At 45.6% G+C, this 27,312-nt stretch overlaps 1 protein-coding gene across 1 annotated transcript in view; it reads right to left on the reverse strand.

Annotated features, from left to right (window-relative positions):
* LOC310819921 (transcription initiation factor TFIID subunit 4) overlaps positions 1-26,622 on the reverse strand; it is a gene marked incomplete at its 5' end in the record, with an annotated part of 67,488 nt that extends 40,866 nt beyond the window's left edge. Inside the window, 9 exons of the mRNA XM_083691339.1 lie at positions 843-1,012; positions 8,630-8,744; positions 9,666-9,741; positions 12,346-12,567; positions 13,377-13,466; positions 14,004-14,126; positions 14,993-15,157; positions 22,288-22,451; positions 25,311-26,622. Of these exons, the coding sequence (XP_083547465.1) occupies positions 843-1,012; positions 8,630-8,744; positions 9,666-9,741; positions 12,346-12,567; positions 13,377-13,466; positions 14,004-14,126; positions 14,993-15,157; positions 22,288-22,451; positions 25,311-26,622 (2,437 nt within the window). The remainder of the gene's footprint in view (positions 1-842; positions 1,013-8,629; positions 8,745-9,665; positions 9,742-12,345; positions 12,568-13,376; positions 13,467-14,003; positions 14,127-14,992; positions 15,158-22,287; positions 22,452-25,310) is intronic.
* Positions 26,623-27,312: the final 690 nt, after the last annotated feature.

The raw sequence follows: 27,312 nt of genomic DNA on the forward strand, positions 1-27,312 counted from the left end.
TGGATATGGAGCTTCATTCAACAGAACGAGAAGAAACAAAATCAAGTCTTGTAACTCTGAACTCTCTTCCTTCAGTCCACAGGACAATCTGACAAGCAGCCTTCAAAAGACAGGCCCTATAAAGTATTTATGTCACAGCCCCGGGTCTCGTAAGTTCAGACAGCCACTGAAGAATTCATTAAAGGAGGTGAAAGAACTGTTAAGTGTACCAAATTTAAACTGAGGCCAAAGAAATAAAGGCTGGCCTGGAACATGAGGGAAGTAAATCAAACTGCCTTTAGTGATGGCACTACAAATGCAGACTGGGACAACAATGAGATAAAAACACAAGTCAACAGATAGATTTCATCATTCAGACAGTAGAGGCTGATCTATATTCCTCTCCAAACCATCAAAAGTTCGGAGGAAAACAGGAGGAGTGAACATGTTTGAGAGCCGGCTGAATCAATAAATAGCACAAATACAGGAGTAGGCCTGATGTGTAATAATCACAAACAGAAATTAAGAATAATGTCAATGTCAAAGATAATGATGACCATTAACACTGATCATACACATCAGAACTGAAGATAACACTGACTATGATTGCACTGAGATTGTATGCGTCCTTCACATTCGATACATTCAACTCAATTAGAATTGTCTACCTCCTCCCCACTTACAAGACACTACTAAAACATAAAATAGTTGTATTGATTGTGTGTGTGTGTGTGTGTGTGTGTGTGTGTGTATGTGTGTGTGTGTGTGTGTGTGTGTGTGTGTGTGTTTGTGTGTGTGTGTGTGTGTGTGTGTGTGTGTGTGTGTTTGTGTGTGTGTGTGTGTGTGTGTGTGTGTGTGTGTACCTGTCTCCAGGATGCGTCTGTGGAGCAGGCCCGGGTGGAGGAAGGCCTCGTCCTTGCAGGAGCGGATGTGCGTGCCCACCAGCTCAGAGTTGGTGGCCAGGATACGGGCGCTCTCCTCGTTGAGGTTGACCCCGGCCATGGACGCCACGTCGTTGATGTCATCGTCATCCCTGACACAGCGCAGACAAGAGGGTCATTTCACAGAGGGATCTTTGATTGGTTGTTAGTTCTTACACCATGAATGTGTCACTACGGCAACACTTTACTTGAAGCATACAGTTATAATGCATTCATAGCGCATTCTAAGATTTGTTATGAGCATGTACGACTGCATTATAATGTCTTATATCATCTCATAGTGGTTATCATTATCAGCCGTTTTCCATCAGTTGAAAAAATGTTTTTATAGACAGACATAACATCTTATGATGAAGACATTATAAGGCATTATAACCATATATGCCTATAATGAGTTATAATGCATGTGCAATGTAATGCATGCATGTGTGTGCCTAAAATGATGTTTTAGTGTAACATCAACAACTTCAATGAAGTAAACTGAACAGGTCTACATAAAACAAGCTTTCAACGTCATGCAGTATTATTAGTATTCATGAACTTCCTACAGAGTGGATTAGGCTGTGTAAGAAATTGCTTGGATTTTCTCATTTCATTCATTCGCAGTCAAATAAGGACTGTACTATAAGCACTGGCACTTATGATAATGACTCAAAGAGGGGGGTATAAGTCTATTTGAAAAGGTTTCATTTACAGAGCCCATACGAGTCAGCATACAGAGAGGCAGTAAGATTTACAATGTTTGGATGGAGGGGAGCCTGGGTAAGGATTCTCCTGAGGATTGTCGCTGTTATGATAAATCCGGCAATATACTAATATCAATATCAACAAACACTGATTACAGACCACTATGCTGCTCTCAGCATTAAATCTCCACATTTCTTCCCCCATGCTTCCCCTAGCTTTCCCCCAGGCTGCCTGGTTGACTCAGAACCTACAGTGCTGCTGGAAAGTATGTGAACCCCTTGTGCAATTATAGATTTTTTTTGTTTTTACCATTAAATCTTTATTTAATCAGAACCAGTCTTTTTTATCTGACATAACAGGTTTATATTTACCAATTCCATATGTTGGTTTATAGGAAATCATGCGTGTAGTAGAAAAACTATATTATAAAGAAATTAGTGCAGGTGCAAAAATAAGTGAACCCCAAGTTGCATTGGTTAACATTACATTTAAATGTATGGCATTTAGCAGACACCTTTATCCAAACCGACTTAGAACAAATACATTTGACTAAGTATGTGAATCATCTATCCATCAGACATCATAAGAAAAATTAATTTATGCTATGACCAGGGGCTATTGGCAGTCACAATGCTAGAAGAATAATCTAATTTATTTACAAGTTAAATCAAGCAGGTAAGTAGAATCATGTGGGTAAATAATTGGGTACTAAATGAACCCATCAAAGTAGAGCTCTTTAGGAAAGAGTTTGGGCGGGACTCTGATAAATAGAGATAAGAAACCTGGTCAGTTTTGTGTTACCCATACAGGTGAATGCAAAACACACCATGCCGAGAGGAAAGGAGATCTCAGAGGACATCAGGAAGAGGATAGTGAGAGCACATCAGTCTGGGGAAGGCTATAAAATCATCTCAACAAGATTTGAGCTCCATCAGTCCACTGTGAGGCAAATAATTTACAAATGGAGAGCATTTAACATGACAGCAACTCGACCTAGAAGTGGACGCCCTTCCAAAATATCCCCAAGAGCCACAAGAAAAATAATAAATCAGGTAAAAGCCAACAGAAACATAACATCTAGAGATTTGCAGACTTCCCTTGCTGCATCTCAGGTAACTGGGCATGCTTCAACAATAAGAAGAACACTGAATCGAAATGGTGTTCATGGGAGGGTTGCTAGGAAGAAGCCTCTGCTGTCAAAAAAGAACCAAACTGCCCGTCTTCACTTTGCTAGAGACCACCTGGACAAGCCCGAAGTCCGGTTTCTGGAAGTTCGTTCTCTGGACAGATAAGTCCAAAATTTACCTTTTTGTTTCACAATCAAAACCACTATGTTTGGTGAAAACCCAACACTGCCTACCACCAAAATAACCTTATCCCAACAGTCAAGCATGGTAGTGGGAATGTCAAGATCTAGGGATGCTTTTCCTCCTCTGGACCTGGACGACTCCACATCATTAAGGGAACCATGAATTCTGTGGTATACCAGGAGATTCTTGAAGAGAACATCAAGCCATCAGTCAAGGAGCTAAAGCTGGGCTGAAAATGGGTGTTCCAACAAGACAACGAACCAAAGCATTCAAGCAAATCTACCAAAGAATGGCTCAGGAGAAAGAAGACTTGTGTTTTGGATTGGCCAAGTCAAAGTTCTGACCTAAATCCAATCGAGATGCTGTGGCAGGACCTGAAGCGGGCAGTTCATGCCAGACACCCCTCAAACCTCACTCAATTGGCTGAGTTCTGTAAAGAGGAGTGGGCAAAAATCCCTCAAAACAGATGTCAGAGACTGATTAGTGTCTATTCGAGACGTTTACTCCAAGTTAACGCTGCTCATGGAGGTGCCATAAGCTATTGACTGAAGAGGTTCACATATTTTTTCAAACATGAAATCTGAGTTTTTGTTAAATAAACCACTTTCGTTAAATAAACAATGAAAATATATCAGACTTTTTTTGTTTGTGTCCTTTATTTGGAATATCTTTACTATGAATTGTTTAGATAAAGATTTTATAACTTAAGTTCATTTTAATATTTTATACAAAAATAATGACCATCCCTGTAGGGTTTACAAACTTTCAAGCAGCACTATATATGTAATTTTTCTGTACATATTCATGTCTTCTTCAACATTGATTTATTTTACATGTTGTTAAATACAATCATCTGCCTTTGAGATATTCAGGAACAGGGGAAAAACAACAGCTAATGAGGTCAATGAACTTCCCAATGATGGGTCTCATCTCATCAAAAGTTTGGGTTATCTGAACCAAACAATTCTCCCTAGTTTTGTATTGAGGTTACCCTTTCCAATCTGATCCAAGGGGTGTGGGTAGGCTGACATATCCACGGATAAACAGTCACCCTATTTAGTAACTAACCCTAACCCTCGTTGAAAGGTACCTACTTAAAGCCTTCAAAACACATTCATAAGCCATATATAACACATTCATTAACCACATATAACACATTCATAAGCCATGTATAACACATTCATAAGCCATACATAACACATACATGACACGTTCATAAGCCATACATAACACATTCATAAACCATACAAGACACATTCATAAGCCATGTATAACACATTCATAAGCCATACATAAAACATTCATAAGCCATGTATAACACATGTATAAGCAAATCCTCCTTCCATGGAGCCTGTCTGAGTTAGCGCTAATGAATCCGTGCCAACAGGGGAAGTGCTAGCCCCTCCTTGCCTGGCAGTGCCCCTGAGCCGAGCGGGCAGCCCGACACCGCCCTGGTCCGCGGGGCATCTGAGTGGCGCTGAGGGTACGGAGAACCACAGAACACAGTCGGGCCGCCACTCACTCGCCTTTGCGTTCGACGCCGCCCGCCACCACCGGTTTCCGACAGAGGTTAGCCGTGTGACACCGGTTTGTGTGGCACAGCGGGCGCTCATGTGTGGGCACACACCGTCCCTGGCACCCCGCCGGGGACCTCCCTTCTCCTCTTTAAGGCCACCGAGGCCCCTATATGAGTCCTGACATCTCGGCAGGAGGTTGACAAAGACAATTAGAGCTCTCTCTCTCTCTCTCTTTCTTCCTGCGCTAGAAGGCTCTTCTATTCAACCCCAGCCACTGGCCACTGGCAAGTCCAACCCAGAGTCTAATTATTCATCTCTGTGTAGAATCTACCCAACAACGTCTCCATAGATACTGGGGATAATGCTGTCTCTTCCTCCACCACCCACCGTATACCTCAACCCGTATATTTGATAGCATTCCTCATTCTGTTCCATGCATTACAAGGAGCCCGTCCTCCAATTTCTCTCTCCACCAGCCTCCACTGATCTTCACCACCATGACCCCACCTCCTTATGGGTGCCTTGCACTGTCCTAACCTTACGGGTTATTGCGTAAAACAAACTTGCATAAAGCTTCACATGTGGCGATACATTAAACACGTAAATAAACATGCTACAGCTGGTGTACTGTACAAGAACATATGGCACAAATAATTAAGCTTCTCTGTTCTGAATCTGAACTGCAGGATGGCAAGGTGTTTGGGATAGCGGGCGGGCAGGTGGGGGGGGGCCGGGGGGGGACACCAATCAAATGAAAATGCAAGACAGGATTGACATTCAAAGGAGGGGAATTAGATATGAAATGCAAATAATTCCTGAATATACTTCCCGTTAATAAAGGAGAGACGTAATTAGCTTCCACGATGGTGGAATAGGGGCTCTCAGTGATTGGTTTGGGTTTGCTCCGGGACATTCCACCCCCAGAGCAACATGAATACATATGCATGTACTTTCCATATCAAGCTCAGATTCCGGCGCAGGAACGCCATAGGTCGCGAGTGGATTGGCTCTGCCATTTAGAGTGCATGCGTGTGTGTGTGTGTGTGTGTGTGTGTGTGTGTGTGTGTGTGTGTGTGTGTGTGTGTGTGTGATTGTGTGTGTGTTTGTGTGTTTGCATGGAGGGGCAGGCCTGGGCAGAGGCTGTGATTCCTCCCCCCAGAGAGAGCCCCCTGTGTCCTAGGAGGGGTCCTTCACCGAGCCCTGTGACTAAGACCCCTCCCCTCCATGTAGTCACAGTGCACTGCACACACGCACACACACACACACACACACACACACACACACATACACACACACACACACACACACTGAGCAAACACACGCACACACACACTGAGCACACACACGCACACACATACTGAGTACACACACGCACAGACACACACACGCACAGACACACACACGCACTGACACACACGCACAGACACACACACGCACTGACCACTGGCGTTCTCTTCCCAATGCGCAGTGGCTTTAGCCACTACTGTCAAGATGTGTGTTCAAGGCCACTGTGGTGTGTGTGTGGGCAGGAGAGGAGAGGAGAGGAGAGGAGAGGAGAGGAGAGGGCAGGAGAGGAGAGGAGAGGAGAGGAGAGGAGAGGAGAGGAGAGGAGAGGAGAGGAGAGGGCAGGAGAGGAGAGGGCAGGAGAGGAGAGGAGAGGAGAGGAGAGGAGAGGAGAGGAGAGGAGAGGCAACGATAAGAGAGGGCAGGAGAGGACAGTGGGATGCCCCAGCCTCAACCCCGACCCCCAGATGCAGCAGCGTGGAGGGGCAGGATTTGATGGGATGAGGCTGAGCTGAGAGCTGGCGGAGGGCTGAGGCCGGGGCTGCTCTGCCTGCCTGTGATTAAAGCGGATGTTGGATGTTTACAGAGAAAGGGGGGGTGGATGGACACAGAGACAGCTGCTTTCACTCAGCACTGTAAACTCCACGGCTGTGGCCACACTGGGAACCCCACAAGCCCTGCAGTCTGAGGCTGAGGGACTCTGCTGCAGCTGGACTACTGGGACCTGTAGTTCCCTCTGACAGCAACACCCTGGCGGGTCACACTGGGACCTGTAGTTCTCTCTGACAGCACACTCACTGGGACTTGTAATCCTCTCAGCTTTACATTCACTAGGACCTGTAGTTCCCTCTGACAGCACATTCACTAGAACCTGTAGTTCTCTCTGATAGCACACTCACTGGGACTTGTAGTTCTCTCAGCTTTACATTCATTGGGACTTCTCGTTCTCTCTGATAGCACACTTACTGGGACTTGTAGTTCTCTCAACTTTACACTCACTGGGACTTGTAGTTCTCTCAGCTTCACACTCACTGGGACATTACCAACTGATGAGTATCAAAATAGTGACATGTGGGTTAGACTAGGTGGGTTAAACGGTAGGTTTAAACTGAAACAGCTGATTGATTCTTGTGAATTGTTTTACTCTACATCACACATATTCCACCAACCCATGCATCAAACGACATACACAGGGAAAACAATTCAAATCAGATTTTGGGCAAAAACACAAATCAAATCGTACAAAACTGGGAAGAGTGGAAAGCAGGAGCATTCAAGATCAAACACTGGAAACAAAGGAAAGAGAAAAAAAAAGCGTACAATGTCAGAATCATCAGTTTTTAAGGGGGGTGGGGGGGGGGGGGGGGGGACTAGAGCCCAACTCCCTCCCCATTGCTGGGCTGGCCCATAGCGAACCCATGCTGGGCATAGCTGGGAGGGATCTGGGGGGGGGGGGGGGAGAGAGAGAGACTGTGAAGCCCTCCCACCGCTCCTGACACACACACACACACACACACCCTATGCCACAGGGCTCTGTTGCAACATGCTTCTCTATCCTCCGGAGAGTACGAGGGTGTAGCAAACAGTGCAGAGGTACAAACCACTGCCCAACCAGGGACAGCAGACTAAGACAACAGGGACTCCTCCTCCCCTCTCCTCCAAGTCAATAGGCAGAGAGGCCATGAAGGGGTTAAATGCATGCTAGTTAGCCATACACAGTATGAAACCTTTTTGATAAGGCTTTATAAAGTGAACCAAGTGTGTGTATACCATAATGTTAACCAGTATGGGCCAGGCAGTGTGTGTGCGTGTGTGTGTGTGTGTGTGTGTGTGTGTGTGTGTGTGTGTGTGTGTGTGTGTCTACTCTGTGGACACACAAAACCACCGGAGGGAAAAGGTTGTCAGTAACAAGCAAGACTGACAGCTTAATTACCAACGCCCCTAAAGATTTATTGGTTTATCAATCAGGGCCCGGGGCAGCTACTTTCCCCTCAGGAGAAGAGGCCATTACCATGAACCCGCTGGCCTGTGTGACCCAGACTCTGAGCCCAGCCTGGTCACACAAGGGCCATCCCAAAACACAGACACACACACAAACACACACACACACACAGATACAGTACACACACACCATGCACATTTACACACACACACACACACACACACACTCATACAGGTGCGCACACACGCGTGCACGCACGCACACATACACACACACACACACTGTACTACACAATATAATATACACCTCTTCATTTTAATTGAAAAGCACAGTCAAAGACTAGGCAAGTTCACATAGGCGACCTGAAGTGTACAGTGTGAATGTGTTTCAATACCGTACCAATCCATGTGCATGTATGTACGCTGTCTACAAATTGAGTAAAACAACTTCATCCCACTCAACTTTTTCTCGTTCTCATTCTCCCCGAAAGAATTGCGACTCAAATCCGGAGCATCGGCGTGAGTAAGACTGACTCTGACTGATCTATTGGCTGAGAGTGTGTTGCTATGTGGCAGATAAAGGAAAAAAGGAGAGAGAGGCAACAGCCAGCCAGCCAGGCAGGCAGGCGACCGGATCCAAACTCATGGCCTTCGCTGAGAGTGTAGCCTGTAGTCATCCACATCATGTTGGTGAAATGCTGCCCCCATGTGCTTGTTGTCCATAATACTCACATTCCCCCCTCTCTCTCTCTCTCTCTCTCTCTCTCTCTCTCTCACTCTCTCTCTCTCACACGCACACGCACATACGCACAAGCGCACAAGCGCACACACACAAACATGTGCACACACACACACACACACACACAAACACACACACACACACACACACACACACACACACACACACACATACACACATACACACACTCTCCTCCCTTTGTCTACTGTAGTGAGGAGAAGGTTTTTGTACCTGAACGAACCGCCTCCAGGGTCGTTGAGCTTGTTTTTCTGATTTCCAGAGACCTGAACGGCGAAGCCCAGGGGACTTTTGCCTGCTTGGATTGTGGGTCCCTTCCCGACAGTGCCTGGGAAGCAAGCAAGCAACACAAAAACACACACACACACACACACACACACACACACACACACACACACACACACAAGCAATATTATCATGAGCTGTCCCGTCGAATCTGCGTCAAGCAGCCCTCCTGTCTTAGGACTACCTTGAACCATCTCTGTCACACTGGGGAGATTGGAGATCAGGGAGAGGCAGTGCGGCCTGGCTCTCCCCAGGTTTGTGTATATAAAACATCATTCTGTCAATATCACTGCGCTTCACCGGTTCTCCTTACACTCCCGAAACCGCATCCTTGCTCGGAGACACGTTTCCGGAGAGGCACAAGGACTGCCAGAGTGAATTTAAACTTGATTTTAACAGGCATGTTCCTAGCCAAGAGGCACGAAAAGTATTTTTAGAACTTACCCCCGCACTCCAATTTATGGGTATAAAACAACCTACAGATCTTTCACTGCAGGCAATCTGAGGAAGGGGCAGATCGAATTTGTATGCACCTCCGATCACACACACACACACACACGCGCGCGCGCACGCGCACACACACACACACACACACACACACACACACACGCACGCACACACACAAACACACACACGCACGCACGCGCACACACACACACACACACGTACACAGACAAACACACAACACACTACATCTACAAAAATACAAACACACACCTGAGAGTGAGTAGTACACTACAACACTCTTTGGGGACTGGCAGATGTTAATGTGTTCAGTGTTTATGAATAACTGTAAGAAAGTAGCAGTGTTAATCTTTGAGAAAGGGATTAACAGAGTAGAGCAGGAGAGGGAACACCTGTTCTGCCTGATCTGCCTGGTGTGTGTGTGTGTCTCACATGAGGGTGGGAGGGAGACTACAGCTCCTCTTGGTTGTCTGCCGTCTAATCCCTTACAGATGCTCACCTTGCGTTCGGACCGTCTGTGTTATTACCATGGGCATCCGAACCTGGCCACCGGCAGGCCCCACTCGCTTCACACCCTGAGGGGAGGGGAGAGAGGGAGAGAGAGAGAGGGGGGGGGAGAGGGAGAGAGAGGGGGGGGGAGAGAGAGGGAGAGAGGGGGGTGAGAGAGGGAGAGATAAATGGTAAATACGACAATGGTAAATAAATCCTAAACAAAGACATATTCTAAAATACAAATCAATACAACACAATAAAACCCAGTAATTACTCTGAGTAGGACAAAGGTGAGCGTGTGTGCATGTGTGCATACAGTATGTGTACGTGTTTTGGTACAAAACAGATGAAGGAGGAGGAACAGAGTGAAAAAGTAGAGCCCGAGAGAGTGGTGGTGGTGGTGGTGGCGGTGGCGGTGGTGGTGGTGAGGGTGGTGGTGGTGTGTGTCTGTGTGGAGAGGGCTCCTTCGCTAATAGAGACACTTCCTTCCTAGCATGCAGCCAATGGCGCGGCCTTAGGCCCAACCATCCATTCCCGACCGGTTTGCTTCTCGCTGCATATTTTTTAGCCTTGTTTTCCATTCCCTGACACATGCTATATTACTGTTCAAGCCCTGAAAAAAAAAGATAGAGGCCATTTCCCAGAGAGATCCACTGCAGGGCCTCCAAGAAGAGCAAAAAAAAAAAAGAAAAAAAAAATATTCTGGAAGAGGTGAGCTAGGTAGCACCTCTGGCCCATCGACGACACAGTTTGAGAAAATCACAGATAAGTTCTGGAATAAGACGATAGTTTGGTTTGGTTCAGGACATGCACTATAAATATGTGTTCCCTTGTAAAAGAAAATAATTTAAAAAAAACAACAACAACTTGGGAAACCAGTTTGAGCTTCAGACTGGTGTGGCACCAGAGGCTAATGTTTACAAATGTTTAGAGTTAGATTGGTTGATACCCGATCAGTCCAGCCAATAGTCTCTGTGGGAGAGCGCTGGTAGTGGAGAGCAGACTCAGTCTCCAGCCTGCACTGTGCTCAGTGTAGCAGCCTCAGCACTGCTGTTTAATTGACCCAGGGATGACCTAGTTACCTCCCCTCACCCACAACCACAGCCAGCAGTAGATGAGCCCTGCGGATGCCATCGGGCACTGGGCGGGCAACCCGGTTACCCTGCCAGCCTGTCCCAGAGAGAGAGAGGGAGAGAGAGGGGGAGAGAGGGGGAGGAGAGAGAGAGAGAGAGAGAGAGAGAGAGAGAGAGAGAGAGAGAGAAAGAGAGAGAGAGAGAGAGAGAAAGAGAGAGAGAGAGAGGAGGGGGGGGGGGGACATTCCCCCTGGCTCTCTAGCCTTCAGACTGGCACAGTATTGGTCTGGTGGTGCCAGTGGGCTCTGACCTTGGCTAGTCTCTCCATGAAAGCCTCTCCTCTGTGAGTGCTTCATTCACACACACTTACTTACACATGCAAACACACACACACACATACAGTCGCACACATTAAAAAAAAATACACACATACACACACACACACACACACATACACACACAAACCTACACACTCACACACGCAAACACCCACACACATGCAAACACACACACACACACGCACACGCGCGCATACACACGCACACACACGCACACACACGCACACACCATGGGAGTGCACTTATCCAGCCCCATGGCATGGCCAGCTGCATTGGCTGAGCCCCTGTATGGTCAGGGCTGGCCAGGCCTGTCAGTGGAGCAGTGGTGCCCAGTCCCAACGCCTCGCTGTGCTCCATCCACTCTCTGTCTCAGTGCTCTGATAGAGCTGTCTATATATATATCAGTCCTTTGATGCTTAGATTAATAAGAAATGACCTTGGAGTCAATCAATATATCAATAATGTTCTAGCTAGGAGGAATTAGAACAGCTACTTTAGCACAACCACCTGATAAGCAATGTGCCCAATTTTAATGAATACAAAACCAACAGTTATCCATATAACTAGGGCTGTAACTCCCACAGGAGACACCGAGGTAATGACTTCTGACCTTTTTGAGTCGTAATTTGAGTAATCCGAATGCAAATTACTTTGTGAAAAAGAATAGTAAATTTCTTTATCGTGTTAACGAGCACATTTCTCGTTCTCTCTGGCTCTCTCTGTCCTGAACTTTCACCTGCCCGCCCACAAATAGTGCCACCTTTTATCAACAGGGTCAGGCTCCAGATTCGTACCATCACCAGCCAAATCTATACAATTATTCATACTGATAAAACAGAATTGCATTGAGACAACTTGTTAATTTTGGGGGAAGGGGCATTTGCTAAGTTTCCCCCCAAAAAATATCCATTCAGTCCACATGTAGTTCAGAGTGCGCCAAAAATGCAGTTTCTAGTTGTTGAGTTGTTATTGGAAATACATTTTCTGGGGAAGGATTCCTCCTGAAACCCTACATGGGATATGCATATGACTTCTGTAAAACATGTACCCTGGTTACTGCCCTGCATACAACCTCTGCATGAAAGAACCCTGACCATTAACCATGAAATAGTGAACTGGTTGAAATGCACTTTCAGTCCTTTTTCTCAGGGTTCCTCCTGTGAGCAGTACACAGTACAGGGGTTGATCCGTGGGTGTTCTATGCGTGTTGTCCAGTGTGAGTGTGTGACTCCCAGCCGTGCTGTAACGTTGCTGTGGGGTTGTTGTAGCTACGTACCAGGGCAGCTGTGTGTCCATGGGCGCCGGCAGGCAGCGCTCCGACCCCCGTGGTGCTGACACTGTTGGGGTGGCGCGCGCGGACAGCTGGCCCCGCCACAATGGCAGGAGTGGTGCCAGTGCCAACAGGGGTGGCGTTGGCATTGGCCTTGGCCTGCTGCAGGGGCTGGGTCAGGGAGTGCTGACTGTTCAACAGTGACAGCCTCAGGGCCGGGAGGCTCTTCTGTTGACGGACACATCAGAAGAGAGGAGACAAGGGGGGGTTTACATCTCGATAATACAGTTACAGAGCATTAAAGGAGTATTTCACTCAAACAAAACAATTTTTAGTATATTGCTCATCGCTTTACCGCTAATATTGTCTCAAAACAGAATTCGTTTTTTGCACACAAGCCTCATAATATCCTAATGACAAGCTTATATTTACTCCCTGAAAAAGTGAGATGATGACACATTTTTTGTATGATCTTTTTTACTCCTTTAACATATATATGTCTCTCTGGGATATATAGAAATAACCCGCCCCCCCCAAAATTATTATCAAATGAATAACTTAAATTATTATTGATAGATGGAATATCTCCATTGTTTCAAGTACAAGCTACGAAATTGTGAATATTGAAATGATGCATAAGTGATGCTTTAATTGACATACATTAAACGTCCTCATTCGTTAGCATTTGACACAAACACTCCGGCAGCCGACCTGAAAAATTGATGCTTGGTCTGTGCAACTATTTCAGGCATATTTTGACGTAAGCGACCTAACGTGGCATGACAACATGACTGTGTTTGTGGCTGGCTCTGCGGCTGGGTGGCATGATGTGACACTCATCACGGATGGCTGGAGAGGCCTGCTGGCTACCGGCGCAGAGGGGCTGCAGGGGCCACTGTCACACACAGTCTGGAGTCAGGCCAGGGGAGCGGCCCTGTGTGTCACACGGGGGGGGCTGGGGGAGGCTCCGGCCCGGCCTCTCTGCTTGCTGTCATAGTGCCACTCTGCCCGGGTGCTGCCAGCTTCCTGGTACCCACCTTCAGGAAGGGGACTAGGTAGGGTTGCGGAGACGACTTGAGCTCCGACTGGAGCCGGGTGGTGAACTCCTCAGGCTCGATCTTCGCATCCTGCCAGGAAGAGGGGTTTGAAGAAACTCTGTCAGCTCATTATGTGACACACTTTTAGGACTGGGAGAGGATGATTGAGGCGTGCGATGTGATTTCTGAGCACATTGAGATGAAATCACACCGACGCTGTTGATATTGATTTAAAATTTAATATACCCCCCCCCCGCCACCCCCGGGATACATTTCATTAATAACTAATATGCAAAACAATAGCACAGAATAATGTAGGAGCTTTATGCCACCATCTACAGGTGAAAAAGTGAATCACGTCAAACAGTCTCATGGCAAAAACGATCCCTCAGACTTTTACAATGATTCTCTGAAAGGCCTAAAAAATATCACCTCCACGTTTCCCTGTAATAGAAGATGGTCATGTTGCGGTCATGTTGTGGTCATGTTCTGGTCATGTTCTTGTCATGATGTGGTCATATTGTGGTTATATTGTTGTCATGGTGTGGTTATTACGTGGTCATGGTGTGGTTACATTGTGGTCATGGTGTGGTTATATTGTGGTCATATTTTGTGGTGGAGACTCACCAGCAGATCCTGCACCAGGCTCTTGACGTTGCGGGAGGTCTCAGGAGAAGGGGAGTTGTGGGAGGCCAGCTTGATCAGAGTGGCCAAGAAGTTCTTACACTTCTTCACGTTCTCTTGCATCTCCTGGGGAACACAGTCAAAACAAGCCCATTCACTCCGCAGGCAAAGACTTGGTTTCCACAATAAATGTGCAGGATATTTGTGTATTTTTTTCAGGTGTGTATTGTTCATCTTTCTATTTGCTAATAGTAGTAGTCAGCAAATAAATCAGCACAACTCTGATAGCGCTGGTGAATATGGATGAAGTAAAGTACTCATCTATGCCCTGGAATTACATACTGTAGGAGCTGCACATTCAAAAGCCATATCTAAATGAGATATGGCACCTATCTTCAGACGCCAGTGGCATCCATCAGTAACTCCTCAAGCCTGGAGGTGATCTGAAGCGCTTATGAGTGCCGTATGGCATGTGAGTTGGGGATTGAAGGGGGGGTGAGAGAGAGAGAGAGAGAGAGAGAGAAAGCAGAGAGAGAGAGAGAGAGAGAGAGAGAGAGAAAGCAGAGAGAAAGAGAGAGTGAGTGAGTGAGTGAGACAGAGAGAGAGAGAGAGAGAGAGAAAAAGCAGAGAGAGTGAGTGAGTGAGTGAGTGTGTGTGAGAGAGAGAGAGAGAGGGAGAGAGAAAAAGAGAGAGTGAATGAGTGAGTGAGTGTGTGTGTGTGTGTGTGTGTGTGTGTGTGTGGTTATATGTGCATGCGTATGCGTGTCTACGTGAGTATGTGCATGTGTGTCTACGTGTGTATGTGCATGTGTGTCTACGTGTGTATGTGTGTGCGTATTTATGCCTGTATGTTTGAGGCTTCGCCCGTGCCCAGCTGTGTGAGGCCAGGGCCATGGTTGGTGACACAGCCAGCCTGCTGGCAGCTGTGACAGGCAGCGCTGGGGCCGGGGGGATCCCAGGCCAGCCGAGGCCCGGCGTTGTGGAGCACAGACCTGGGAGACGAGAGAGACTCCGGGGGGTGCAGGAGCGCTGGTCTGCGGGGGCAGCGCTGGCTGCGGGGCGGCCTGGGTCTGAGCCTGGGCCTGGGCCTGGGGGGCCATGACCACGGGGGGCTGCTGGGGAGCCGTCACCGCCACGGCCGGCGCCACGGGGCCCTTCTGGAAGAGTAAGGAGCAGACAGAGAGATAAACAGGACGTGACGCCACCCCTTCCAGCAAGGCCACGGAGAACAGGAGGGAACCGGCAACGGCGCTCCTGTCACATCGGGTGTCCTGACTTCTGTGGACATCGCTTAACAGAGAGGAGGATGGAGGGGGGGAGGGGGGGAGTGAGGACATTAAAGCAAAACAGATATTCCCAATAATGGCCCACCTGACCTGACTAGAAAACTTCCTGCATATCCCCCTATAACCCCCCACCTGTGTCCATCTTCTTCAATTATCCACTAATATAGGTCAAAACATAATTCATAGCCATGGTATGTAGGACGAGTTAATGAGGTGTAAAGCTACACACATGTGATTCTAATCCCTTTACATAAGCCAATGAGAATGCCGCTCCACTCATGGTCACGTGGGCTGCCCCCCAGGTCACCTGACAGTCAGGGTCTCCAGGGTTGTTTTGGTTGAAAGGAGATGGGGATGGATGCGGTGAGGGGGGGTGGGGTGGGGTGGGGTAGGGTGGGGTGGGGTGGGGCTGGGTGAGAGATGGGGTAGAGGAGTGGTTTTCTCACAGGAGGGGCCGCAGGGAAGGAAGAGGAGGAAGAGGCCTGGAGGGCGGGGCTAGGAGGAGTGGGAGACTGCACCATCTTGGCCTGGACCGGAGGACACGGCCGGATGGCCTGAGTGGTCACAGGAGACTGCAGGAAACAGACGGGGGGGGGGAGAGAGAGAAGAGAGAAGAGAGACAGTGTCAGTGCAGGCGAAGGGGGGCAGGTGAGACAGGGTCAGTGGTAGGGGTGAAGGAGAGAGCAAAGAAGTGGGGGAGAATGACAGACATAGAGAGAGAGAGAGAGAGAGAGAGGGAGAGAGAGAGAGAGAGAGAGAGAAGAAACATGCCTTCAAGATGAGAAGAGAGAGAGATGCAACACGCCCTCCAGACATGGAAGAGAAAAGGTCGTTAAAGAAGGATGTGACAACTGTATATCCCTGGATCCAGAGAGAGAGAGAGAGAGAGAGAGAGAGAAAACCTGATCCAAAGGGAGAGATAGATAATGCTGTGATGATGTGCTGATGTCGTGAGTGAGGTAAGACTAAGTAGAAGCCAGGGGAGGCTGGTGGACGGAGAAATCGGAGAACGAGATCATTGTAACGCATGACATTTCCATTGGTTCCACTGCACCAGGCAATCTCAATCAGGCATTTAAAAAGCCTACTATTTGAACCATGGTCTGGCTAGTAGAAAGGACCATGCAGTGAAGGACACAACTGTCAATCAATCAGTCTCCATTTCTTTCTAATGTAGAACCGCAGGGATGGTTCATCCTGATCATAATCAGTTAGAATAAAAACATCATAATCAGTTAGAATAAAACATAAACAAAGACAAATTAGACTATAATCCAGTTTGTAAATGAAACATGGCTGCAGCTGTTGAGTCCTTTAGATTCATGTCCACCTGAAGGCTTCATTCGCAGCGACCGGGCACTGGGCCGGGCTCCTCCTAACACGATGCCACGCTGGTGCCCTTCAGCTCTGCAGGCACACAGCCCACTCTGCCAGCCTGGGCAGCGGGCGCTTGACACTGGGAGGGGAGGGAGGGAGGAGAGGCTCTCTGTCCTGGGCCCTGGCTCTCAGATTCACATTCTCACACACACACACACACACATGCATGTACACACACTTGCATACACACACACACACACACACACACACACACACATACACACACACACACTCCCTGAGCCCTGCCCTGCCCTTGCCCAGGACAAGACAGGGCCAACCAAGAGGGGAGAGAAGGAGGAGGAGGAGGAGGAGGAAGAGGAGGAGGAGGAGGAGGAGGAGGGCCTCTCTCTCTGACTCAGCCATAGTTTTGTGGGCTCAAAGAATGTGCACTAAGTGGCCCACGAGATGGGGGGGGGAGGGGAAGGGTGTACTGGGGGGTGGGGGACAGCCGGGGGGGCCATCATGGCACCGCTAGCGATGTCTTCCGAACCCATTTCTCATTCGGCAGCGAAGGCGTTGTTAGCTTTTTAAAACAATCAGGCAGTTGGGTGATGAATGATTTAACGGGCGTGGAAGGAAGTTCGGGATGCCTTCCGTTTTCCCTTACGGTCACAGGAGAGAGTGACAGCCCGATGGAGAGGAGCGCTGGGAATAAACAGCATTCCCTTTCATATCCCAGATCTTGTTTTCCTGTGGTGTTGTTGTTGGTAGCAATGGTGCAGCTCACGAATCTGTTATCAGTGACAGTGAGATTCTCTCTGTGCCCTCAGACCTGGGTTCAAATTGTATTTTGAATCATTTTCAAATACTTAGCTGTGTTTGATTGTGTTAGACTGGTGCAACTGAACCGATGGAATAGTCCCCAAAAGTGCAAAGCCTGCCAATCTGGTACTCTCGTCAGGCTCAAGCAAACGCTCAAAGTACTTGAAATGATTTCAAATACTATTTGTCTCAGGTCCCCAATCACAATCACACCACAGACTCTGGAACACTCTGGAACACTCTAGAACGCTCTGGAACAGGGTTCATCTCAGGCTGAACAGGTAGCCTACCAGCAAAAAGATAAGGACTGCAGCTTTCAATTAAATTAGGTTCTTATCAAGGCCAACAACTGACCACTGGTAAGTATCATTAAGAATCGAATAGAATTCAATTACTATGAGAAGAATTCTATGATAAGTAGCGGAATGATGTTAAACTCTGGCCTAGATCTAGGGCCGGTTTCCCAGACAAAGATTAAACCTAATCCTCGACTAAAAGTCATCTCCAGTGGAGATTTTACATTGAAAGTGTGATTTAGTCCTGGACTAGGCATAATCTGTATCCGGGAACCCGGCCTCTAGTCTAGAGTACAGTGGTACTATGATTATCGCCATGATGTTTTTAGAATGAATATTGTATTTATCTTCTCATCAGATCATGTGAGAAACAATTATCTACAAACACAAATACAAATCCTACAAAACTACATAGCCAGTAAAGAGAGGATCTCTTGAAGAGTCAGCCTCTTAAACAAAGCTGGCCTAATCATGTGAGTAAAACAAGACCAGTATAGACCAGAAAGTGAGAATTTTACAATATGATCTTAACATTTTCAAATAAGTTAATTCTGGGAACAATCCCGTCTGTCACAAAGTAGAAGCTGAATAGGTATTATCAACATATGATATGACACCCAATGGCAATATGTGGTATTACAGTGAAGAGCCACAGTACATCGACAGGAAAACATCATTGCAGTAGGTAGGACTAGGCTGCCATACAACTGATAAATATGAACCAGCCAGACATCAATAGAGACCAATATAATGTGACATATGTACATATGACATATACACAGGGCATGTACAGGGAGGTATTCTGTATGCTGTACAAAGGGAGGGAATAGGTCTACAGCGGGGGAGGCTGGTGGAGGTAGAAACCGGAGAACAGGCTCATTGTAATGCATGGAATGGAATGAGGAATGATAACACACGACGAATAGTAGAATGTGTTTGATACCATTCCTTATTCCATTCCATGCAATACAATGAGCTTGTCCTCCGATTTCTGCCTCCACTGGTCTAGAGTGTATTGGGACCATGTGTAAAATAAACTTTAAACTTATTAATAATACATAATGTTACAGATTTATAGGCACCATATGGTATCTTGACCATGTCTCCTCAGCCCTAGGCTAGAACGTTTAGCAAATCAAGTCTATTATGGTTCAGGAATAACCCCTTTGTCAAGATGAATTATGGGAGTCAAGGAAATGCTGCCCCCTGGTGATATGTCTTTGCTATTGGTTGCAGTAACTAAAAAGTGTGTCAGTTAAAAAACATGGGGTGTCTATGTATTGTGATCAACACATTGCCGTTTCAAAAACTATATTCAAGGCAGACATAACCACATCTGGCTGAAAGATGAGTAGGCTATACAGGAAATTAATTATCATTTGTGGCGCCCAGCCAAAAAAGTCTGTTGATAAAAATATGTGAAAATGTTGGTTTTAGAAGGTTGCTCGACAGATGTGTGCATAGCAAATCACTGTCATCCAGGAGCGTTAAAAACAGTAGGGTTAGTTCACACTAGTTTTCTATTTTCTTTTTTTCAGGTGCACAATATATTTCCTTTTTATAACCCATTAGAAATATTTAGAAATCAGTTCCATAAGCCCACTCCAACATTCTGGATTCTAAAGAAACATTTAGAAATCAGTTCCATAAGCCCACTCCAACATTCCGGATTCTAAAAAAACATTTAGAAATCAGTTCCATAAGCCCACTCCAACATTCTGGATTCTAAAGAAACATTTAGAAATCAGTTCCATAAGCCCACTCCAACATTCTGGATTCTAAAGAAACATTTATAAATCAGTTCCATAAACCCACTCCAACATTCTAGATTCTCTACAGCAGCTAGCACAGGCTTACAGTATAAGCTTTACAAGCAATGATGTTTCCACAGGTGATAATAAGCACATTTCTATTAAATATTCACAAGCTCATTAAACTTTGAGTAGCAGGGACTCAGGAGGGCCATTAAGAGGATTAGGATACACATCCACTTATAAATGATAATCTACTCTATAGATTAAAACTCTGCAGAACAGAAACTATATAATTACACAGACATTTCCTCAATTATGGCAACACTTAACATTAAGTACTTTTTGGAATTTGTAAAGGGTTTCTGATTAGTTCATAAACAGCTTAACATAAATCTGTTATTTACTGTAACTCAATGATTCTAATTGCTGAGACGTGGGCTGGGGTGGTCCAGGGGTCTAGCACCACGGCCTACAGTGCACACATATACCCATGACGGCGTGGGTTCGAATCCGGCCAATGCTCTGCTGATATATCCTCTCCTCTTTACTTCCGGTCTTTCTCGACTGTCTCTGTCCAATAAAAAAACGAAAATATACGAGAGTGGGACTGCCCCTCTCCAAAAAATAACCTTAACAGAATTGCTGGGGCAGCAAAAAGGGACTTGTTCAGTCCTGTGTGTACTTAAATAAATGCAGTGTGCAGAGGAATACAGAGGTCCACAGAGGATTAGAGCACGCCATTTTCATTACCCATGTACAGAGGTGATGATCACACACTTTTAGTAATTGGGTTAAAAAATCGACTAAAATGGGCTCATTGTAAGGCATTGAATGGAATGAGGAATGATGTCAAACATGTGTGTTTGAGTGTTTGATACCATTCCTTGCCTTAAACTGAGCCTGTCCTCGGATTTCTACCTCCATCAGCCTCCACTGCTATTGACTAAAAGTTAACTGCCTATAAGCTCATCACGGAGGCTTTATAAACCCCAAAAATGTGTTTCTTACTGAATGTGTGAATATATAATCAATGAGTCAGTTGGTGATTGTCCCAAAATTGCATGTGTGTCTAATCTCGGAAGCCAGAATCTCATCTCTGATTTAGTGAGACTACTGTTTGTCTAATACAGGTCTCTCTAAAGAAGAGATCGATCAGTGTAATTCAATCGAGGCTGGTGGAGGTAGACATCGGAGGACGGGCTCATTGTAATGCATGGAATGGAATGGAATGAGGAATGGTATCAAACCCATGTGGTTGTTACCATTCCTCATTCCATTCCAGTGGACATATGTCACACACATGTTTGATATCATTCCTCATTCCATTCAATGCCTTACAATGACCCCATTTTAATAGATTTTTTTAACCCAATTACTAAAAGTGTGCGATCATCACCTCTGTACAAGGGTAATGAAAATGGCGGACAGAAATCCTCTGTCCTCCAATGCCTACCTCCACTATTACAGACCTGACAAAAGATCAGAAATGTCTCATAAAAATAAGTCTAGAAATGGTCTTCAGGTGATGGTAGCTTGTCTATCGGTGTCACCGCCCTGCTCAGACTGTACACATCAGTGGGAAACAGACGGAAGCGGATCATAAACCTACGACTGCCGTGGTTCACTCACTGTAAAGTAATCTGTGGAGTCAAGTGAGACCAAAAGAGACAGCTAGGTGGCAGACTACTCCCACTGCATCTCATGTGTCACCCTCATGTGAGTGTGTCTGAGTGTGAGCAAGATCCCCAAGAATCTCACTATGTCAGTTACGACTGTATGCGATGTATACACTCACTGAACACTTTATTAGGAACACCTGTACACCTTCTCATGGTGGAGGTGGTGTAGTGGTGTGGGGAATGTTTTGGCACACTTTGGACCCGTTAATACCAATCAATCATCGATTGAATGCCACAGCCTATTTAGGTATTGTTGCTGACCACGTGCATCCAAATTCTGTCCTACTAAACCTCACAGCAACCATAACCTAATGCAGCCAATTCTATAGATGTATCTTGTTCTATAGATGTATCTTGTTCTATAGATGTATCTTGTTTTTAGCTAAAGTAGTACGTTTATCTCTTTTGAGAATCCTGGCCCACTCCTCTCCTAGTCCAGAAAAGTTCTTCATTCAACAAATGTTGTTCTTTCATGAAGAGAAGATTGACCTGCAAAAATGGATTTTACAATCTCACGGCTTTATGTCTGTGTTGTCAGGAGAAATAAAGTACTTCTTAAGCCGACAGCCGAGACAATGAGACAGCCTCTTCTATCATATAAGATGAAGGACATAATATCCCTAGGTTAAATGTTAGGCCTTTCTGAATTACAGCGCAAAAAATGTAAAGGGTTAATGTAAAGTGAAATGAACCACATTGATCACTGAAAATAATAATAGGCTACCTGTTCAGCCTGAGATGAACCCTGTGCCAGAGTGTGTGGTGTGATTGTGATTAGTGCCAGACCTGAGTCAAATAGTATTTGAAATACTTTCAGATACTTTGAGTGTTTGCTTGAGTCTAACGTAGCTGCACAAAAGCTCTGCTGTTTTTTTCCAATGTAATGGTGAACTACATGGCTCATTTCCCGGTTTGACTGATTCACTGAGCAAGTAAAAGATAAAGGTGTCCCAGTCAGGGTGATGGTGGTAGGTAGATGCTAAGTGGGATCCTTAGGACGACCCTAAACCCATCAATCCTTACCTTAACCATAACCATAATTCTTACCTACTAAGTGCTTTTTATCTCAACTTCATAGTCGGGCTGTCCCAAGAATCCCACTTAGTATTTACCTTGGTGGCAGTGGCTCGTACCTGTGGGGTTGTCACCCTGAAGGTGGCCCCTGCGGTGGGGGTGGCAGGCCGAGGGGAGATGCTGTTCTGGGCCTGGGCGGCCTGGGCTTGGGCCTGTGCCTGGGCCAAGGCCTGCTGAGGGACCATCACCAGCTGGCCCATCTCAGTGCGCACCAGCACCATCCCTGGAGCACAGCACAGAGGGAGCAACGTCTCACACAAGGCCATATGGTGATCAAGTCATGTCAATATAGCAGTGGAGGCTGGTGGAGGTAGAAATCGGAGGACGGGCTCATTGTATCATTGTAATCCACTCCATGCATTACAATGAGCCCGTTGTCCGATTTCTACCTCCACTGCAACATACAGTACAGTACACTGTTGGCCTGATCAAATATTCTAAAATATTCTTATAATGCTAACTCAAATCAAACCTGTTAATGTGGCTCAAATATTATAGTTATGACTACTTATAGTGCATAGACCTACATACTGAACAGACAAAGTGACACAGAAACCTCTATGACGCAATAGCACTGCACTTGGTATGCATCGTCTACTTTCTATGTTAATTTGGATTTCTAACAGGCAAGTGTTAACACACACACTGCCATCTCTTTACAGGAGCACTGAATTAAATTCACATCTGTAACATGGAGAAGGAACTTTGTGAGACTGTTATGAACACATTATCATCAAGCAAGCAAATGTAGGCCCAACATTGAGAAAGTGTGACCCCTCAGATTTGACTGAAGCTGCGGATACTACAGACGCTAACATGGACACCTTGGGTGCATTCAAGCGCTTCCAATTATGCCGAGTATGCCTGTGACATCTGCCTGTGCATTCCTGTATGTGCAAACAAAGTGTCTGCTTGCTATTCCATATGGTGCTCAGTGAACAAAAGCAATTATGTTCTTTATTGCATTATTACGTTAGTATGTCAACAGCCCCTTTCACTGTTCTGAAAATAAATCCCTGACTGTGTAAACAGCCTTATAAATACACTGGAAACCCTACCTGACAAGCTCACAGAGATGACCTGGCGAATGGGTCATACATCCACTTCAGGGGAGGCTGGTGGAGGTGGAAATCGGAGGACGTGTTTGATGCCATTCCTCATTCTATTCCATGCACTGCAATGAACCCGTCCTCTGATTTCTACCTGCACCAGCCTCACCTGATCCACATTCAGCTCATATATAACTAACATTACTAGAATCCTCTGGATCAGCCAGTCAGACCACTGTAAAACTCACTTCAAATCTCAGTGAAAGAAGTGAGATCATCTGTGTGTGTCTGGTCTGTTGATTATTAATAGGCACAGCTAGGATTCATTTCAACTGTGTTAATGCATTACACTGAAAGTGCTTGCAAACCCATGGTGACCTAATCACGCAACACGCTGGGTGCATGAGGAGCACCAACGTCTAATCACAGTTGTGTACGCTGCAGGCACAGTGTCATTATCATTTGGGCCTAGTCCGCAATTGTATGCCAATATGACACACATTGCAAGCCGATTAGTGAATGAAGACCGTGCCTATTTGCTATGACTAAGAAAGATATCCTGTATTGAAGTGCACATCAAGTTCAACTTTTGCTGCCTCTAAGTGGATATTTAATGCATTTACTTAGTGGGATGCAATATGATCTACACATGGTTGTGAAATGTTAATACATCACTGTCTGGAGTCATCAGTTAAAGTAAAATCAAGCAAAGAAAGTGTGACCTCATCTGGGGCAGAGTGGTATATTACAATCTACTATATACTGTATATTAATATATCATCTAATATAGCACTCTGTGGTATTGGTCTGCTGCCAATGATCTGTTTCAGTTACTTCTGAATAGCATAAGACTAATGATTGAAGACATCTATGCAAATGACAAATTTATTTTCAGCAATGTGTTTATTTGGGCACCTATGAATGCATAAATGTGCAACATTCAAGGTGAAAATAATTCAATTTAATTTTTAAAAACAAAAACATGAGTGAAAGGCCCTTGTCAAATGGTGCATTTACATATAATTTGTAGACTGAGCAGTGTTATGATCATGTTTTGCAAACAAAGTCTCACTTCTTGTCATAACACATTAGTAGGTTGTAAGATGGTGACAACAGTTAGTCGAAGTTCATTGAGCAGAATGAGAGATCTAACACAAAGGGAATGTTGGGATGTGTGTCTATTCGGCCTCCACAGTGATGTTGTGATGTGTGTCTATTCGGCCTCCACAGTGATGTTGTGATGTGTGTCTATTCGGCCTCCACAGTGATGTTGTGATGTGTGTCTATTCGGCCTCCACAGTGATGTTGGGATGTGTGTCTATTCAGCCTCCACAGTGATGTTGGGATGTTGTGAAACTTGAGAGGCTCTTTTTTTCACGCGCCTCATGCTGCTTTTGGCAACAACATGAATACAAAGAGGAGAGCCAGTCAAGAGTTTGCATGTCTTCACATTTCAGACTTGCACATACAACAGCAAAATAGGTGCATGTTTGTGAGGGTCTGTGAAGGGTAAATTGGTAGTCAGTAGCATGCAGATTTCTTTCCTAAGAGCAGAGATGATGCATACCAAGATGTAAGTGATATTCCATGTAAAACAGCAAAGACCTGATTACTCTTTCGATACAGTATCCATTACAATTACAACGTGTTCATTTGTCATGTTGGTCATAAGCTTTGTGTTGTTTTAACTAATATGTCAGTTGTATACCAGCTGTGATTAATTGGATTCAATCTAATCCTTTATTCATGTAGCTTCAGAACACTGTTTAACCTGGATTGACAGGTGTTAATCAAATTAAAGCAAGTTTCAAAGCACATTCAGAGGCAGCTGAGGAAGAATATTGATGGGGGAGTAGACAAGGGAAGCCAAAAGAACAAACTGCCATTTCCAGATGTTCTAACTTGAAATACACAATTATACAAGATCTGCAACACCATTGTATTGTTGTGATCTGAGCAAGAAACAGATTTCGATCCGTAGCTTTCATATCTCTCCGATTTGAAGAGTGAGTCATCCTCCCCATATACCTTACCCGGTGGGATGGTAAAACCCGGAGGCAGTTGGATGGTCGTCTGCTGTTGAGGAGGTCTGACAATCAGTTGGGGAGCTACAATCCTTTGAGGCGCAGGGACTCCAGGTCGAAGTTGAGGTTGTAAAGTTGTGGCCGCAACCGGTGACGGTAAGGGGGCTGCGGGCCGTACTATACCAGCAGTTGTAGTGATGGTTTGTCCTACAACACTAACTGCGGGCTTTGCCATCCCCGTGAGAGCGACAGGAGTTGTAACAGAACTCGGCTGTTGATGGCTTGCTGCTGGGCTAATGACAGGAGGCGGGGAGGATGCAGCATTTGTTACGGAATTAACACCAGACTGGTTTTGCATTACTGTCTTGGACTGCGCGGGAGAATCCGCTTTCGAGGTACAGGTGTCTGGGGCCCCCTTATTGTGGTTCACTTGTGAAGTTGTAGCAGAGCTGATTGGTCCTATCCGTGCGCCTTGCTGGACCAAGGCCGAGACAGTAGTACCATTTCCATTCTGCGCGATGCTAGCTACGATGTGACTTGGGAGTCTATGCAGCGCTATAGTGGGGGTCCCTCTATCCAATGCAATTGCTGATTGAGCAGCAGAGTTTGATAAAGTGAAAGTCGTTGTATTCAGACTGGCAGTGACAGTCCGACTAGAGTTTACTGCACTTGCACCGCTAGCTACAGTGCTAGCGTTATTAATCAACGACTGTGTTCCCCCGGTATTGTTATTCCTTGACGTTACTGCTCCGCCGTTCAAATTCTGTTGTATTCCCGCAGCTGTACTCCTTATAATGCGTTTCCTCGGAGAATTGGTGTTTGTCGATGCCTCACCTGCACCCAGAACAGAACCTCGGCCGGTGATGCTGATGCTGAGCGGTGATGGCAAAGTTGCAACACCAGATGTAGACAGTGTTGTGATGGATGTTCCATGTGATTGCAAACCGCCAGTACTGGCATTCACCCCGGTCACTGAAGTGGTGGAAGCTGCATCAAAGGACGGAATAGAACCCAATGAAGGAGATGTGACAATTTTTTCAGAGCTGATTAATTTAGAGTTGGTTTCCTGGTGCATCTGAGCTTTATGCTGTCCTTGTTGTTGTTGCTGTTCTGGTGTAGTGCCCACTTGAGCAGGTAGCGTTTTTCCTAAGTGATGGTTTGCAGTGCCTGTAGACCCAGCATTTCTATTTTCAGAGTGTGGACCTACTGGATTGCTTTGGCCAACAAGTTGCGACTCCAAGGAACCCACAAGATCACTCACGGCTTTTTCGTCCACCTCAGAAAAGAGCATATCTTCCAGGGGGTCGGAGGCGCCCGCCATCTTTGATCATAGATTGCTGTCTAAAAATTGTAATGGAGGCAATGCGCATGCGTGTTACTACGCATTGTGGGAATGAATCTGACGTCAAAGCGGCAATATTTACTTTTTTTCCTTTATTTACTATATATTTCGGTAACACTTTTTAGGGATTTGTATAGCGATTATAATTGTTTCATAGACAGTTAGGTTTATTGATAGACTTTGGATCAGTAATAAACACTTAGAAGGCATGTATGAAGCATGTGTGATCATCACTAGAGGCGTATTTATTATATAACAGGTTTTGTTGTGGCTTGCTTGCTCAGATTTTGGTGCACAGTTGATTTGGAACATAAACCACCTTTTGGTACCCCCTGTATGATGATCATCACTCTCTCTCTCTCACACACACACACACGCACACACACACACACACACACACACACACACTAAAGTGTGTTATTACTGATTCAAAGACTGTAAAATCAGAGAGAGACTGAAAGTTAACGATCTATTACCTAATTATAAACACCTTATAAATCCCGAAAAGGATATACAGCATTCACAAACAACTGGGAAAAGAGAAAACCCAGCACACCTAGGTTGTTGCTGTTTTAAATTATTTCGTCAACTTTATTGAGAAAAAATAATAAAGTAAGGGACAGAGAGAGACAAACACATTAATTTTACTTCAGATAAATCACAGGTTCA

This window comes from Argentina silus (genome assembly GCF_951799395.1).
Source record: "Argentina silus genome assembly, chromosome: 19".
Classification (NCBI taxonomy): domain Eukaryota; kingdom Metazoa; phylum Chordata; class Actinopteri; order Argentiniformes; family Argentinidae; genus Argentina; species Argentina silus.